This window comes from Rhamphochromis longiceps, linkage group LG5 (assembly GCF_057381845.1).
Source record: "Rhamphochromis longiceps isolate RC_006_pf linkage group LG5, R_longiceps_female_GT1.1, whole genome shotgun sequence".
NCBI lineage: Eukaryota > Metazoa > Chordata > Actinopteri > Cichliformes > Cichlidae > Rhamphochromis > Rhamphochromis longiceps.
The window spans coordinates 33,474,509-33,491,555 of NC_140561.1; the positions used below are offsets into that span (position 1 = coordinate 33,474,509).

At 38.1% G+C, this 17,047-nt stretch overlaps 2 protein-coding genes across 11 annotated transcripts in view; one reads left to right on the top strand and one right to left on the bottom strand.

The window, feature by feature from the left end:
- The first annotated feature begins 5,579 nt into the window (after positions 1-5,579).
- padi2 (peptidyl arginine deiminase, type II) lies at positions 5,580-15,437 on the top strand. Its single transcript, XM_085407312.1, has 16 exons — positions 5,580-5,805; positions 7,998-8,169; positions 8,580-8,649; positions 8,877-8,938; positions 9,121-9,238; positions 10,114-10,266; positions 10,429-10,619; positions 10,829-10,932; positions 11,189-11,300; positions 11,605-11,712; positions 11,877-12,028; positions 12,140-12,287; positions 12,430-12,523; positions 12,640-12,719; positions 13,841-13,978; positions 14,088-15,437. Exons 1-16 carry the CDS (start codon positions 5,714-5,716, stop codon positions 14,319-14,321), a joined length of 2,028 nt encoding a protein of 675 aa, XP_085263438.1. The 5' UTR covers positions 5,580-5,713; the 3' UTR covers positions 14,322-15,437.
- The window catches only part of rap1gapb (RAP1 GTPase activating protein b), a 112,043-nt gene continuing 109,974 nt past the window's right edge, over positions 14,979-17,047 (bottom strand). For all 10 annotated transcript variants that reach the window (XM_085407308.1, XM_085407303.1, XM_085407302.1 and 7 more), the window contains one exon: positions 14,979-16,983. The gene's annotated coding sequence lies outside the window, so the exon portion shown is untranslated. The remainder of the gene's footprint in view (positions 16,984-17,047) is intronic.

Genomic DNA, 17,047 nt, shown 5'->3' on the forward strand with positions numbered 1-17,047 from the left:
CTACAGCATGTTTACAGTTATTCTATTGGTCCGTGATTTTGCTTGTCAACCATTTGCGTCGTTTTGATTGGATCGTGTTTTTGTCCGACACTGTTTGCAGGAAAAAAGTTTTTAAGAACTATTGAAGTATGAAATAGTATTCCAGATCCTCGCGGTTGTTAGTGGTAAAATCTACTTTTTGATTTAGGAAAATGTTTTGTTTTGATTTGTTCGCATTTTCACAGTTTCAAACACATAGCCACAAGTAAAGAGCACATTTAAATTTTGCTTTTATCACCATTATATATATATATATATATATATATATATATATATATATATATATATATATATATATATATATATAAAGGCCTATCTGTGAGTAGAGGGAGTAAGTAGTAGCAATAACAATATAAAAATACAAATCAGAAAATGAAGTAAAATAAGAATACACAATAAAAGAAATAACAAAGAGTGTGCAGTAAAAAAAAAGTTTTAAAAAAAAAAGAATCTATAATTTCTAAAAGCATTAAACTGATTATTATGATCCTACAATGACTGCTTTACATATTTATACTCCACTACAAAGACAAAAAGCAGCACCAGTGTGATTTGTGAATATATAATCTATCGTTATAATTGATGATATATGAAAGTTGTTTGGTTGCCTAAATGCACTCATTGATATTTTTAATTGTTTATGTATATAAAAAGATTTGGACTGTGTGATCTTAACTTAATACTTTATTTTTAAATAGATTAACTGTGATTTCTAGTGTTATCCATTGTGTTAGAATACTTCCCTCTAGAATAAATAAACACTGAATGGGTGGGGTGGGGGATGTGGTTAGCTCAGAATTTAATGTGAACTTCAGTGCTTTACTTTATGCACACGGTGAGATAAGCATCATACTTGGGCAAATTTGCTAAATGTTTCTGTTGCATTCTGAGTATATTTTATTCAAAATTATGGCAAACTGGAAACCTATGTATGTAAATTTTCCCTTGTTTTCAATCTTTATATCAACTGCTATATAACATTTCAATTAACAAATTCATTAAATATAGAATTTGACACTTGACAATTAGAATAGAATAGAATAGAATAGAATAAAGTGGGCTTTATCAAAAAATAATACAACAGCCCAGCAATACAATTTTATATTTGTGAAGAGAATTATTGAGTCTTTAGACAGCTGCCAATTCAACTCATTCAATTTAAATTTTATAAGAATTTTTTCTGTTGAGCTAATTAATGTAGAGAGAGAGAGAGAGAGCAGGGAGCAAGGGAGGGAGAAAGAGGATGGATGAATGCAGCAAATCGGTAAGGGGGAAGTCAGTGGAAAACAATTTGACTATGATATTTGCATATGACATTGTGATCTGTGGTGAGAATAGGGAGCAGCCAGAAGAGAGCCGTATGATGCAGGTGGGGGAATGCTCAGGAGAGAAGAGGAATAGAAGTCAGTAAAAGCAAGACAGAATACACATGTGAATGAAAGAGAGAGAGGTTGGAAAATATAGCACTGTCAAAAAGATGTGAATGTGAGGCATAGCTGGATGTCGCAGAACTAAAGATGCCAAGATTTTCACTGGAAATGACCAGGAGGGACAGGATTAGAAATGAGTATATCAGATCAATTTATAGACAAAGTTAGAGAAGCAAGGTCAAAATGGTTTGGACATGTGCAGAGGAGAGATAGTGGATATATATGGAGCTCCCAGACAGGAGGGAAAGAGGAAGATAATAGAAAAGATTCACAAATGTAGTGAAGGAGGAAACGGTGTAATAGAGGAAGATCCTAAAGTTGCAGTGAGATAGAGGTAGATTATCCACTGTGACAACCGCTAAAGAGAGCAGCTGAAAGAAGAAAAATGATTGATTTGCTTCGAACATGTAACTATACAATTTTAAAAAGAAGAGAAAAGGTTTAATCTAACCTGCAGGACCAGGAAACCATAACCTGAAACTCCAATTGAATAGCACTTTACCCCACCCCAGCTGACATTTGGCACTGCTGATGTCTTGCCTTGATGTCTTGTGTACACATGCCATTACATGTTTTCAGAAGCAGTCTCACACTTCCAAACATTTTTCCTGTGTGCATGAGTACTCTACAGTGTAGGGACTTCTGTAGCATACTGCTTCACAAGCTGTTTTTGCTCCTAGATATTTACACTTTGCTATGACCACACTGGGCAGACATTTGTCAAACTAACTTAGTGTAAAGATGGCATCCTGTGACTAAGCCACCCTAAAGTCATTGAGCTGTGCAGTGTGACCCCATGTTTTGTCACCAGTGGTTTTTCAAAGGAACATGCATGGATGTATGCATGATATTCATAGATCTGTTTGCAGTTGATGTGGCTCAGTTCAGTTTGATTCAATTAAGTTCAGTTCAAGTTTATTTATATACCACCAAACCACAATAGCAGTCTCCTCAGAATGGAGAAAACCAACCCCAACAATCAGATGATCCCCAATGAGCAAGCACATTTACTGACATACTGAAGTGGCATATAAACATGTAGAGAGAGAAAAGAGGTGAGTAGAAGGTGAAAGCTGAAAATAAGTGTATCGTAGTGTATCACATGAATTCCCAAAAGAGTTTAAGCCTCTAGCAGTATAACTAAGGGATGGTTTAGGGTTACCCGATCTAGTCTTAACCATAATCTTTATCAAATTGAAAGTTTTGAGTCTAATCTTAAAAATAGAGAGGATATCTATCTTTATCCCCCAAATCTAAACTGGGAGATGGTTCCATATGAGAGAGGTCTGATAGCTAAAGGGTCTGCCTCCAAGTCTACTTTTATGTATTTTAAGGAACACAAGTAAGCCTGCAGTCTGAGATTGAAGTGCTCTGTTAGGACAATATGATGCTAATACTGAATGTGAGGAGAGGGATTTTAAATTTAATATGGGAAAATTATGATCTCTCTTACTCATTCTTGTTTGCATTCTAGCTGCAACATTTTTAGTTACCTAGAGGCTATTCAGGGAACTTTGGGGACAACTAATAATAATGGTTTACAAAACTCTGGCCTAGAAGTAATGAATGCATTTATTAGGTTTTCAGTCTCACTTTAAGACAGGATGTTTCAGAGATACTGCACAGATTAAAGAAGGCTGTCCTTAATGTCTGTTTAATGTGCACATTAACATATCCTTATCAAAAATGACTTCAAGATTCCCCACAGTCTTACTGGAGGCCAAGATACTGCTATCCAGATTATCCTGTTAGACATCATATTTTTAGGGCCAACCATGATAGCCTCAGTTCTGTCTGAGTTTAGCAGATGAAAATTACATCCAGGCCTTTACATCTTTAAGACATGACACTAGTTTAGCTAATTGATTTATGGCTTCATAGACAGATATACCTGGATATCAGGGCATCATCTGTAATAAAAAAGAGTGCAGTAGTTTATATTAATATGGGAAGCATGCATAATGTAAAAATTATTGGCCCCAGCATTGAAGCCAGTGGAACTCCATGACTAACTTTACTTTACATGCACAAACTGGAACTTTTCAGGTAGATACCATTCAAACCATTGGAGTACATTGACTTTAATACTAAGAATGTTTTCAATCTCTGTATTAAAATGTTATGATGAGCAGTATAGAATGAGGTCTAATGGGACAAGCACAGAGCTAGGTCCACTGCCAGTGGCCATAAGCAGGTCATTTATAATCTTAACTAGTGCTGTTTCTATTCTATGATAGAAACGTTATCCTGATGAATAGTACAGTAAAATGTCCGACAGGTAGCTCTGCAGCAGGATCTGTTCCTATTCTGTTTCAGTTACATGACAGTTTATGTTCTATGATAGAAATTGACTGTAAATCCTGACTGAAACTCTTCAAATAAACCATTCCACTGTAAATGATCAGTTTGCTCATTGATAACATTGATTTCAAGATTTTTTTTTTAACATAACAAGAAGGTTGGAGATTGGGTTATAATTAGCTAAGACAACTGGATCAAGTAAAAGCTTTTCATGTTGTTGTGTAATTACAGCTTTTGTGTACCCCATTAATAGAGATAAACTTATCATATTTGAAGTGACTGCGTTAACTAATGGTGAGACTTTTTTGAACACCCTTGTAGAAATCTGCACTTTTTTTATAGAACAGAAAACTGCTTTTATAAACCGAATGAAAATCTTTAGTGCATCACAATTTCCTCTCCAGCTTACAGGTTATCTGCTTTAAGGTGTGTGTTTGCGATTTATATCAGAGAGTCAAAGCTTTCTGATTTTTTTACTTTCCTTTTAAGAGGAAACACAGTATCCAGTGTTAAACGCAGATTAACCATTAACCTCCAAACACCCAGATGGTGACAGCAAACAGAACCTGGCCCTTATTCTGCAACCTAGTTTTCAAGGGCTACTTATTTATTCCCACAAACACCAACAAAATGATTGTACATACAGACACACAGTACAATACAGTCCTTGAACCTATGACATGCCCTAGCAGGTTGGCCATGCCTTTGCAATATACAGCAATGTCTGTGGTGCGGAACAAAAACTTCCATTGGCCTCAACCAATCATAAGTTGCACAACTCCTCTGAAGATTTTAATTAACAGGTTTTGGCAAATTATTTTAAAGATGGGAAGGCTTGTAAGCTTGTCCCTCCTACTGCAAATTACATAAGCTACTTAGGCTTTTCAGATATGAGTACATCTGCACACACCTACTACTCTTCACAGGAGGCAAACAGCCGTCAACCATGTTTCAAGACGTTTACCAAACCAATGTCCCTCCACATATACCTACTTTCTTGAAAAGAAAAGTTACCACGGGTAGTCAACTTACATGTCGTCTAGACACACAAAAAACGCAGCAACTTCTCTACGTTGTTGGAACCTCTTTGACAGCAAAGGTGAACAGGTAAGGTGAAACACTAACATGACTCTAAACACACATACTCAGCTCTATATGCACGTTATAATGTTGGTAACAGTGGCGAGAACATCACGTAGAAAACTTTCAAGTGACTGTTCAGTGCATACTGCTGAGAGATCTCGAAGGGTGCGGCTCTATGGTGCAGTGGGTGGGTGCGCTGGTTGGTGTCAGTTGTCACAATGTGTCTGTAAAAACCTAAAGTAAATACAGAAAAAAAATACAAGTCATCTGTTCGTACTGGGTTGGCTATAGCTTATGAGGTCATCTACTACTAATCGGAAAGTTGGTGGGTCGATCCTTGGCTTCTCCAGTGTGCATGCTAAATATCATGTGCAAGATATTAATCCCAAATTGGTCCGATGTATCCGTCGGAGTGTGAATGCGTGTGAATGTAGAGAAACCTCTTATGTAGAAAAAGCATGGATAAAAGTGCTTTTAATGAATGGGTGAATGAGGCAAGCTGTATAAAGCGCTTTGAATTCTCAGGAAAAGTAGTTAACTATATAAAATCAGTCTATTCAATTATTAATAGTTGAAATGTGCACAGAGCCAGCCCACTTTCCTCCAGAAGATCTCGGTAAATAGATAAGAATAAAGAACTGCCATAGGATAAGTGGCCACTGGAGGGGGCGGAGTGGAATTTGACTGACCAATCACCGCACAAAGCCTAAGCCTAGCAACGTACCTGCAGCTTTTATGATGAGTTGTCGCGCTGGTCTGAAACAGTTTAGAAGTTTGCGCTTTCACTTCTCTGTACTGTCGCAGCAATCGCTGGACGTTTGTGGTCAGTCTCTGTCTAACAGTGCGAGAAGACGACAGTCATGATCCATCCCCGCACGCTCAGAATAGATTACGGCAAAACTACGACGGTACTATACGTAGTTGGCTCGGAGCTAAACGTCAACCTGAACAGGTAGGTCTTGCTCAAACCGCTATAATACATTCTTCGCCAAAAAGCTCACCTGAGTTATGTGAAATGTCTTGCTTAGGGGTTGATAAGCAAACGCGTTGCTTTGTGGTAATATTAATGTTCTATCAAATATCGTAGCCGATTGTCCATATGTATCCTGTGTGCAGATTGTATTTTCACTGTCATTAAAAATACGCACGCTTCACAAGCGTTGCTTTGGCGTTGTTTATTTTTTATTTTTTATTTAACAGAACATCCGTGCAGTATTCTATGTTCGAGAAGTTAATTATTTGCTAAAATATTTAGTGAAATGTTGATTCAATTGTATGATACCTTTGGCATACTATCGGTTGTGTTTTTGAATAGTAGCACTATACACTATGTTGGGGCAGAAGTGTTCCTAAGTATTGGGACACTTAAACATTACACCTGCAGAAGCTGCTCGGGCATGTGCCCCCATTAAGCTCCCGGCACATAGTTTTTGTACTGATGTTAATACCAGAGGAGGTTTGGAAGTAGTTACTGAGTCAGCAGAGCGTTGAAGACTTCCAGGTAATATAGGTCTTGGCACCCTGCGGCCCTGTTTGGTAGCGTCGTGGCCAAGTTTCTGTAGTAACTGAACCGTCCAATTTGCAACGGTGCAGCTGCTCCTGGATTATCTAAAAGGGAAGAGATTTTACAGAGAAGTTACATGCTATTATAGTACCAGTGCTTCTCTACGACCCATTATTTAACAAATGTTGGTAAAGGCGGATTGCATTGCTAGATCCTTGATTTTATACACCTGTGGCAATGGGACTAAAATGCCTGCACTCAAAGTTTAAGAGGCTCGGCACAATACTGTGTGGTCCATATAATGTATGTTATACTTTAAATTATTAGTCCTATTTTACTAACATCATTAAGTCAGGGACTGCTGGCCAAAAGAGGTCATGATTTTATTTTAAAGCTGGGTGGCCAGAGAGCAAGCTGTTTTCCACATCCAGGTGTGGTCCACCCAGATCCTTTTTACAAACAATATTGATAATATAAATCAAATGCATGTGTTATTATTCATTACCTTTTATTGGCAGTGTGGTTGTGATGGTTGTGATCAAACAGCCAAAAGACTTTCTCTTCTCCATTAAAAGAGTAGTACTGTTGGTTAGCCATGATTGGTCAAAAACATTATTTCAGGAATTAGAAAACTCATCTGAAGTTCATTATTCATTTGTACACAAAACAAGAGCTGTCTTGGTGATTAACATTTAAATCGCACGTTGGAATCAGTCTCCAGTATCTCTGTCAGTGTTCTCTACATAGGGACTGATAGAATGAAAAGAAGTTAGTGTTAAAATCAAAATAATTCTCGATAGAAAGTGTTTTTGGATATTCTAAAACCCCTTTGAGGCCCAGGTGGTCCCGTCCATATTCCAGTCTCCCACTCTGCCGAGTCAGTAATCCCTTGTCTCTCTGTTATGTAGGCTGGCATTTGGCAGAATGTACACCATACATTTCTTTGGAAAACAAAGTCTCTCCTGTTAACAGCAACAATGAAACACTGTTAATTCTTTCCACAAACAAAAGACTATTAGATTTGCCACCACCAGGAACTGCACACAAATATCATCCTTCAGGTTAAACAATAGAATTCTGACATATTCTAGCTGCCAGTTTATGTAGTGCAAAGTCAATAAATTATGTCTACTACAACCATCATCGTGTTATAGAGCATTATTAAACCATTCAGTAAATGTCACCTTCAAGAAGTTTTTGCTGTAAAGACATCAGCATTTGTGCCACGTCAAGTTGTCTACGTTGTGGTCTCAGCTTTGCCAGACCAACTCTTTCAGTTGTTTCAATGGCGCCTATTGCTAAACAAACAGATGACACATGGGTTAAAAAAAACCCCTCTGCAACCTAGTATGATACAAGATTATCATGTTCCTAGTGCCTCAAGAAAAATTAGTGTAAAAAGCACGAACAGCTACAGAAATGACAAGAATATGACTTGTTCAGTTTATCAGGTCAGTTTCTAAGCAGACCGATATCACTGTGACTAAAGCTTGTGGCTTGTCTGTGTACGTCAGAGCACTTCCTCATATGTACATGGAGAAAAATATGCGCTTTTTGAAGTGGACCTCATGTTTAATACAATATGTTTGTGTTGTATAAAACACCTGTCATCAAATTGTGCTTTTTTTTCTGGTTCTCAGGAGTGCCCCTCCCACCTCCAAGTTCTTCTCCGTGAAAGGCACTGCCAATGTTCAGTACAGCATCAGCCCCACTCCTCGGGACACATCCCACCTCTCTCCCATCCCTCTCACTGAAAACTCAGTCCTGCTCATCAGCAGGGACCATGCCAGTCAACATGAAAATGATAGCAAGGTATAGTAGCACAAAATTGAATCTGAATCAGAATACTCTATTAATCCCAAAGGAAACTGTGTAATTGCATGACATTGCTGATGTCACAAGTCAGTATGTCACATTTCTTGATTTCAGCATTTCCTCTATCAAGAGCATGATTCAAGTTCATGTTAACTGTCAAAAAAGATTTACTGTTAGTCAGATTAAGTCATTTTTTTGCTCAGTTTTCCTGCACCTGTGGGTAAAAATACTGTCAAACCGAACTCCTGTCAGGATTTGTACTTTAGTTAATGATTGAATTGTAGCTGTTGAAATTACCAGGGCTCACTCCTATTTGCTTTACAATGGACAACTCACAATCAAACAATATAAAATCAATACCTGTTAAATTTCTGCACATCATCAGCTTATGTCTTTTATTTTAAAAGCTGTCAGTCCAGTACTATGGGGCGAATAAAGAGGTCTTAGGGAGAGCAGTTGTGCATCTAACAGCTGTTGGTAAGTTAAATTATAATGACGCAACATGCATTTTACTAAGAACTTGTTGTTTTGTCTGTAAAATAGTACATTTTATTGCTCATTACAATCCAAACATGATGTACGATTCACCAGAGTTTCATATCATGATGATTGTGATATGAAAAAACAAAACAATAGCTGTACTGCGATCTGAGCCTGTATCTGGAAAAGCAGTGTGTGTGATCAACAAGCTTTCTGTTATGCAGAGCTCTCACTGGATGTCGATGCTGATAGAGATGGCATCGTGGAGAAAAACAACCCTAAAAAGGTGATCTAAAATGTTTCAGCTTTACATGACAGAACTACTTCAACACAATATCACATTTCCATTGTATGTCAGTAAAGACAAGATGCAAACATGCTTATTCAGCTTGCAATTATTTTCAGAAGATTTTGCTGAAGTCTTTAAGTCACAAAATTCACATTTTCATTTTTTTGAAAATATTTTAGGGTTCTTGGAAATGGGGTCCTAATGGGCATGGGGCCATCCTTTTGGTCAACTGTGACTCAGAAAAGACCTACAAGAAGACACCAGACAGCGAGGACAAAAGCATTTATAAAGTGTCTGGTAAACCACTTTCAGTGCAGTTTCAGTTTTCACCAATAAATACTCTATTTTTTCATTTGTTTTCTGTACCACCCACAAGTTTTTTTTTAAACTTTCCCTAGCATTAGAAAAGCCGTTCTTATTGTCTGTACTAAGCAGATTCAAATGGTGATATGGTAAATCAGTCTGATAAAGAAACCTTGTGAGAGACAAAGACTCACAAGGGTAAAGATAAAATCCAGTAGAGCTGAAATTTGATAGTATATGCTGGTCAGGCGTTATGTGTAAAGGTGTACAGTTACCAGAAACACTACCACATGCTGACTGACGTCTGCAGCATGTGGAGCAGTTAAAAAAAGTCTCTTCAGCACTGAAGGAGTAACTAGTACAGGTATGGAAGGTACCAAAGTGCCAGTCAACATGAAAATGATAGCAAGGTATAGTAGCACAAAATTGAATCTGAATCAGAATACTCTATTAATCCCAAAGGAAACTGTGTAATTGCATGACATTGCTGTTGTCACAAGTCAGTATGTCACATTTCTTGATTTCAGCATTTCCTCTATCAAGAGCATGATTCAAGTTCATGTTAACTGTCAAAAAAGATTTACTGTTAGTCAGATTAAGTCATTTTTTTGCTCAGTCAAAGGTTTACAGTTACCAGAAACACTACCACATGCTGACTGACGTCTGCAGCATGTGGAGCAGTTAAAAAAAGTCTCTTCAGCACTGAAGGAGTAACTAGTACAGATATGGAAGGTACCAAATTGCACTATAGCGCGGGATCAAAGCCCCTACTGTAAGTCAGTGACTACAGCAGATACCAGGCACAACACCTGAGATGGGGAAAAAATTCTATGGTGCCAACGGCATTAATAATTTTTATGGATGTACAGATCTAAAGGACATGTCTGTCATGGTGCTGCGGACCAAAGGCCCGGGTAAACTCCCAGAGGGCTACAAACTAACCATGCACATCTCTCAGGGAGATGCAGAGAGTGTTCGAGTCTTCAGAAACCGATCCACTGAAGTGTCAAATAGTGGCCTATGTGAGTAAAGAAGTGGGTATAAAGAAAAGCCCCGGAACATTTGATCTGATGTGCATGTCACCTGATCTGTAAAAGCATGTTTTGAACACATTCTTTTTTTTCTTTTTGTTTCTAAGTTAACCGCCTAAGTATTTAACCTGTTTTCTGTCATTCTTACTTCAGCGCAGAAACTTTACAATCTCTTTGTGAAAGACTATCCACTGGTGCTGAGCAGTGATGTGCTGTCCAAGGAAGTGCCTTACCTTGGAGGCGTGGCAGAGATGAACTTTTATGTGGAGGGCCTGAGGTTTCCTGACAAAGACTTCAATGGACTCGTCACCATCAACCTCAGTCTATTAGAACCAATCTCTGATGTAAGTTCCAGAGTATAGCGTTACAGTGTAACACTGCTTTATTTAATCACCTTCTTTCTTTACACCCTTAACTACAGCATAACTGTAGCGGATACATTTTGTGACTCCAGTTAACATGAAGTTTTTGAATCCATTTTTTAATGTTGCATTACAAACATAGAATGGAGTATAACCGGCAGTACTCAACAGCCTCTCGCATGTTTCAACAGGGTCTCCCTGAGACGCCGATTTTTACTGACAAAGTTGTGTTTAAAGTCGCACCATGGATCATGACACCCAACACGCTTCGACCTGTAGAGGTGTTTGTCTGCAGGTTAGTGTAGACTCATGAATAATGAGCATGATGGTGACAGCTGTTGTTGCTGTCACACATTCCCCTTAGCTTGCCTTCTTTCCAAGAAAGCCAAACCTGTTTGTCTGTGTAAATACTGTAAATACTGCTTTCACAGACATTTGTTGTTTTACAATTTAATTTTTAAATTGTTTTTAAAGCTCTCACTAAAATAAATTCAAATATGTTACTTATGTTGTGGCACAATCTAAAAACTGCTTGACTGTTTCTTTGTTAGCACATCTGATAACTACCAGTTCCTGAAAGGAATGAGGAACCTTGTTGCGAAGAGTGGGTACAAGCTGAACATTTGTCATGAATATGTAAACAGAGGTGACCGCTGGATGCAGGTAAGCCATTTTTTTTTAAACAAGGAAGGGTTATGAGTTTTAATGATGGTAACATTGTGGTTTTATAACTCCAAGTAAACAGGAACAGTAAATAAGACGAACATTAACACGAAAACCACGAAAAGTGTTTCTTTGAAAGATTACACAATAGCAACTGGTTTCACAACAACCACACTGCAAAACGGAAAACCACAAACATTTGCAAACACGTACATATCTATTCATTCACACGAAGAAAAAAAATTCTCTAATCAACTAAGCCAAGAGGACAGCATAAATATAACACATATTTTCTATTTTTCAGGATGAACTGGAATTTGGTTACATCGATTCACCTCATCATCGTTTTCCTGTTGTTCTGGATTCCCCGAGAGATGGCGAGCTAGCAAACTTTCCATACGATGAGCTGCTTGTAGGAGAAAAGCTTATAATAAGTTTTTACTGTTGATGTCATTAAAGCTTTGATTGTATATTATTCACATTGGTTTTGTTAATCAAATTATAGGCTCAAAGCAGAAAATTACATTACTTACGCTGATTTATAAAAAAACACAAACAATTATTTACTTTGTCTAGGGTCCCGACTTTGGCTATGTGACAAGGGTGGCCCTAGATGAACATGTGAGCAGTTTAGATTCGTTTGGCAATCTGGAGGTCAGTCCTCCTGTCACAGTAAATGGAAAAAAATACCCCCTGGGTAGAATCATCATTGGGGTTGCCTTCCCTACGTGAGTTTCTAAAAAAATTCAAAGATCAATTCTTGACTTGTAAGCAAATGTACCAAGAGCAGAAATGTTACAGATGACTTTTGCAAAGTGAAACCTTTTTATTTCTTATAGGGCAACTAAAGGACGAAATATGACCAAAGTAGTTCAAGACTTTTTGTGGGCTCAGAAGGTTCAGGAGCCCATTGCCTTGTTCTCTGACTGGCTCCTTGTTGGCCACGTGGATGAATTCATGACTTTCGTTCCTGCACCTGACAGAAAGGTAACTAAATTTTCTACTGAAGTGAATCTGGTGCTGCATCTGCTTGATAGTGACTTGCTGCTTTGTATATTGTGGAATTATATAAGGTTTTAGGATATGAGAGCTTCACTGTTATCTTTGTCTCTTGTTTGTCTGTTCACAGGGCTTCCGACTGCTGTTGTCCAGCCCAGACGCAGGTTACAAACTATTCAGAGGCCTACAGAGCAGTGGACACGGACAAGCCACGTTGTTTGATGGTAGGCCAGTGTTTATCTGCAACGTCTGTAGAATATATGCAAGGGCATCTTAGCAATGCACAAATTCATCATGGCACCAAGCCTTATCACTCACTCTGAATGATGTTCCCAAACAGGGTTGACAAATGCAGAACAAATAACACTGGATGAAATCCTTAAGGATGAAAAACTCCAAGCTGAAAATAACTATGTACAGGTGAGTGAGATTATAGAAATGGAAAGAAGATGAAAAGAAAGAAGACCAGAAAAGAATATGGTATGCTAGTTCAGGCACGAAGACACAAGTATGTAAACAAAGATAACACGTCTAACTGCTGAATGTCACATTCTGGCAACGAGCATTAATATGGTGCTATGACAGCCTCTACTCTCTAGGAAGGCTTTTCACTGGATTTTAGAACCTCGTTGCAGGATTTGCTCCCATTCACCCACAATGGCATTAGTGAAAGCACAACTGTTTTTGAGTGAGAGCGGCTGGCACGCAGTCAGCATTTCAATTCTTGCCAAAGGTATTGGAATGGGGAATGCCAGGATGCTGTACATTAGGAATTTTTTTTATCAGCACTAATTCATGGCCACCAGCCCCACAACATTATTATCTTTCCAACAAGCTTTACTGTTGGTTTCAGGCAGCATTAGTAAAGGAGGATTCATCATTTAAGATATTTCAGCTGCTTTAGAGTCCAATTGCATTGTACTCTACCCCACCCTAGCATGCATTTGGCATTGCTCAAGTTACTCTTCTGAGCCCCTTTGTCATTACAACTTTTAAAGGTCCAAACAAAAAGTTTTTGTGTTTTTCTCAGAAGCCGTTTGTCCTTTAATTCCTAAGTTTAATTTTTACTGTGTGCATCAGTACTCTACAGCCTATGAACCTATGTAGCATACTTCTACACATGCTGTTCCTTCTCATAGATATTTGCACTCCGTAACAACACTGGCCAGACATTTGTCAAACTGACTTAGTGTAAAAATAGCCTCCTATGACCAAGCCACTCTAAAGTCACTGAGCTGTGCAGTGTGACCCCGTGTTTAGCGACAAGTGCTTCGTCAAAGACACATGCATGGATGTATGCATGATTTTTCTTTTAGAGAAATTTTTGCAGTTAATGTGGCTAAATGATCTTAACCTGCATATTAGGGCTGATATTCACATACTATTGGGTACATTTGTATTTGGGTAGATTTTGGTGGTACGTAAACCAAAACTACCATATGAACCACTATGGAAAAATGTTTTATATTTTGAGCACAGTAATTTAACAAGCAAAATGAGAATAATTTTAGAGGCATATATTATCATTATTTTATTTCCAGAGCTGCATCGACTGGAACCGGGATGTGTTGAAGAGGGAACTAGGCCTAGACGATGAAGACATCATTGATCTGCCAATCCTCTTCAAACTAGTGGAGGATGAAAAGGAGTATAGAGCAGTAGCTTACTACCCCGACATGGTAAATTGTACATTATGTTTTATTAGGCATCAAAGCTCCTGCTAGTTGAAAAAAGATGTAAATAAATCTTTGGGCTGACAGAAGAACTATTTGCTATATTTGTTTCCAGGTGAACATGATTGTTTTGGGGAAAAACCTTGGTATCCCAAAGCCCTTTGGCCCCAAAGTGAATGGACGATGTGCACTCGAGGCTGAGATGTGCTCTCTAATGCAAGGCCTGGGCCTCAACTGCACGTTCATTGACGACTATTCATCCTACCACCAGCTGTTGGGAGAGGTCCACTGTGGGTCCAATGTCCGCAGGGAGCCCTTTGAGTTCAAGTGGTGGAACCTGGAGATGTAAATAATATAGATATGGCATAGAACGAGTTCAGCCCTGGTTGATTTGGTGACGCCCATCATGAAAATCATTGTATTGCCATAGCAAACACTTCATTGTCATCATTTTGTAATGAATACTAAAGATCAGCAAATGTTGCTTTACAAAATAAGAAATTAGAAAGGTGGTTGGTGATAAATGCAACTGTTTTCTAATGTCATGCAGAGAATGATGAAAACAGCTGTGGGAACAGACTACATTGCATTAACAGTATCTTAATGTAGCTCTGACACACTGTAAACAGGGTAAGTAAGGCATGCATGCTATGTTTCATGTGGCTCGAAATGGAATCAGTTAACAGTGATGCAATGGTGGACTAACTAAACGATGATACTAACAAATCTACATATATACAAAGATGTACTTACAGAATGTTAAAACATGTATTTGGTATCCAGTCTGGGAATGGATTTCATAAAAATTTGGGGGATTTAACTTTAAAAGGAGCAGATGGTGGTGGTTAGGTTGGTGTATTAGATAACTTGGAAAACAGCTTCCTTAAAGCCTTACAGAGAATCATCTCTGCCTTCATGAATGAGGAATGCCTTTCAGTTTCTTATCAATCATTTTATATTGAATGTGCTTCATTCTCACACAGAAATACTTAAATGGCAAACATGATTTTTTTTTTTATTGCAGAAATGAAACTTTATTCACTTTATGCATTTTCATCTTTATTAAACTTTTTAGTTAGCTTATTTTACAAAAAAAGCTATATGTACAAACGTTTCTTTTAAACAAGGGCTTAAGCAAGCTGACAAGAATCAATACAATCATTTGAATCAAGCACAGAGAAGACTGGTTTCCAGTGTTGTGGTTAGCATACAGTGCAAGCACAGATAGATGATGGTACCACATAGTGATGTGCTATAATAACTCAGAGCCACACGAGGGCAGGCTTTATCTACTCAAGGATTCAGGAGGAAAAATGATTTGAATACATCTTCCTTAAACGATTCTGAAAGGCTGTAACTGACATGTGTTACTGTTACATTTGTCTATGTTTTTCTGTGCATGTGTTGTATTGAGAGTGATTTATGCTATAAACAACTTGATGAGTACATTAAACAGTACATTTGGTCCAGTGTTTTAAACTTTTTGTCTCTTTAACTATAAATGCTGTCGTTAATTCACAAAAGACAAAGGTCTGCTTCAGTCACGTCACTGAAATAAATCATCCCTATATGAGCTTTTTCCTTCACAACTTAAAAAAAAAAGCCTCTCTGCTCATGTTTACCGTCGTCAGGAATCAACACAGTACAACTATTGTGAGCAAATATGTACAAATGAATCCATCTCTGCCTCATTTTACATTCAAGCAATCAGGCAGCAGCACAGTGCCTTTAAAAATAACCCTTCTTTAAAGCAGCTCACATGACAGTCATAAAGGCAACTTCAAGACGAGTCACAGTGTAATTTACTTTCAGCAACAAATCGGGTTTTTCAAAAAGGTCAACGTTCAGGAGTATCTCTGAAAATGTAGTGTTTAAGTCACATACATATATTACACTTTACATACAAAGTAGGAAACTTTGACATTTGGCTCTCTATTAGCAGTGTGCACTGCATCTGGAGATGTCGGCTGGTTTTTCGGTAAAACACAAATCACAAGGACAACACCTTTATGTCAAGCATGGCACCAGTTTCCAGAGGAGAGGATTTTGACAAGCAGATTTACACCATACACATTACTGCTGTATACACACCTGTACACAGACATCAACAAATGGGGTGTGAAAAAGATCTTTGAAAAGTTCAAAGAACTGCTTTAAGTTTGCAAATTTGATGATGCGTGTCGCTGGTTTGGGCACTACAGTAGCTCTGCTTTTGTCTTAAACTAAACCAATAGGGTCAACGTTTCTCTTAAAATAGGTCTCTTTTTCACTGTGGCACAGTTTTTGTCTTTTATATGTAACCCATCAATTAAAAATGAGAAAGGTGAATAATAGTTTTTACATCCACCAGCAACAGCATCATGAAAGTACCCTTGATTAAAACATGACATACTCTTGCTGAAGTTGTAAAACACAACAAATATCTACTGAAGAATACTCGGAAAAGAATACATCAACATTTAAAGACAAAATGCGGCCTTAGATGCAGCCACATACACCTGATACATCAAAGTCAAACCAATATCACAGTGGGATGTGAGTTTGACATTAAAAAACAAAGCTTTCTTCTGTAGTTCAACTCTTTACAGGCTGAACAAACACCGGCTGTGTGGATTTCTTTAACCACTCTTTCAGTGACAAGATTAAATCTCCATTTGAATCCCGATCTTTGAGTTTTTACAGTAAGAATTAGGTTTCGGAGCTTACTGGCCTGAAGAATGAGAAGGCGGGCACATGTACTGTGCATTGCCAGCTGAGAGATGCTGCATGAGTGCAGAGGTCCTTTTCCTTTGTACTGAACAAAACGGAGGTTTTCGCATGGAAATGGTGGTAGGTAGGTGTCTGGGTGTCTGTCATGTCACGCAGCAGATCCAAGTCAAACAAAAAAAAAAAAAAAAAAGTATGATCTGTCAGTTGCTTGATCTGGCTTCTAACTGCTCCTTTTCTGCATTGATGGAGTTGACATGCCCTTGGCTTGCTTCTTTTAGACAAAGATGCCCCTTATTGGAATGCTTAGACAAAAGGGGAGAAAAGGAGAAATACATAAATGGGCAGAAAGAAGCATCAGGTAAATGA

Excerpts from the sequence above, each read along its gene's own strand:
- padi2 (XM_085407312.1), top strand. The coding sequence starts at position 5,714 with ATGATCCATCCCCGCACGCTCAGAATAGATTACGGCAAAACTACGACG. Across the intron at positions 5,806-7,997 it reads CTAAACGTCAACCTGAACAG|GAGTGCCCCTCCCACCTCCA; the intron begins GTAGGTCTTGCT and ends TCTGGTTCTCAG. Across the intron at positions 13,979-14,087 it reads TAGCTTACTACCCCGACATG|GTGAACATGATTGTTTTGGG; the intron begins GTAAATTGTACA and ends ATTTGTTTCCAG.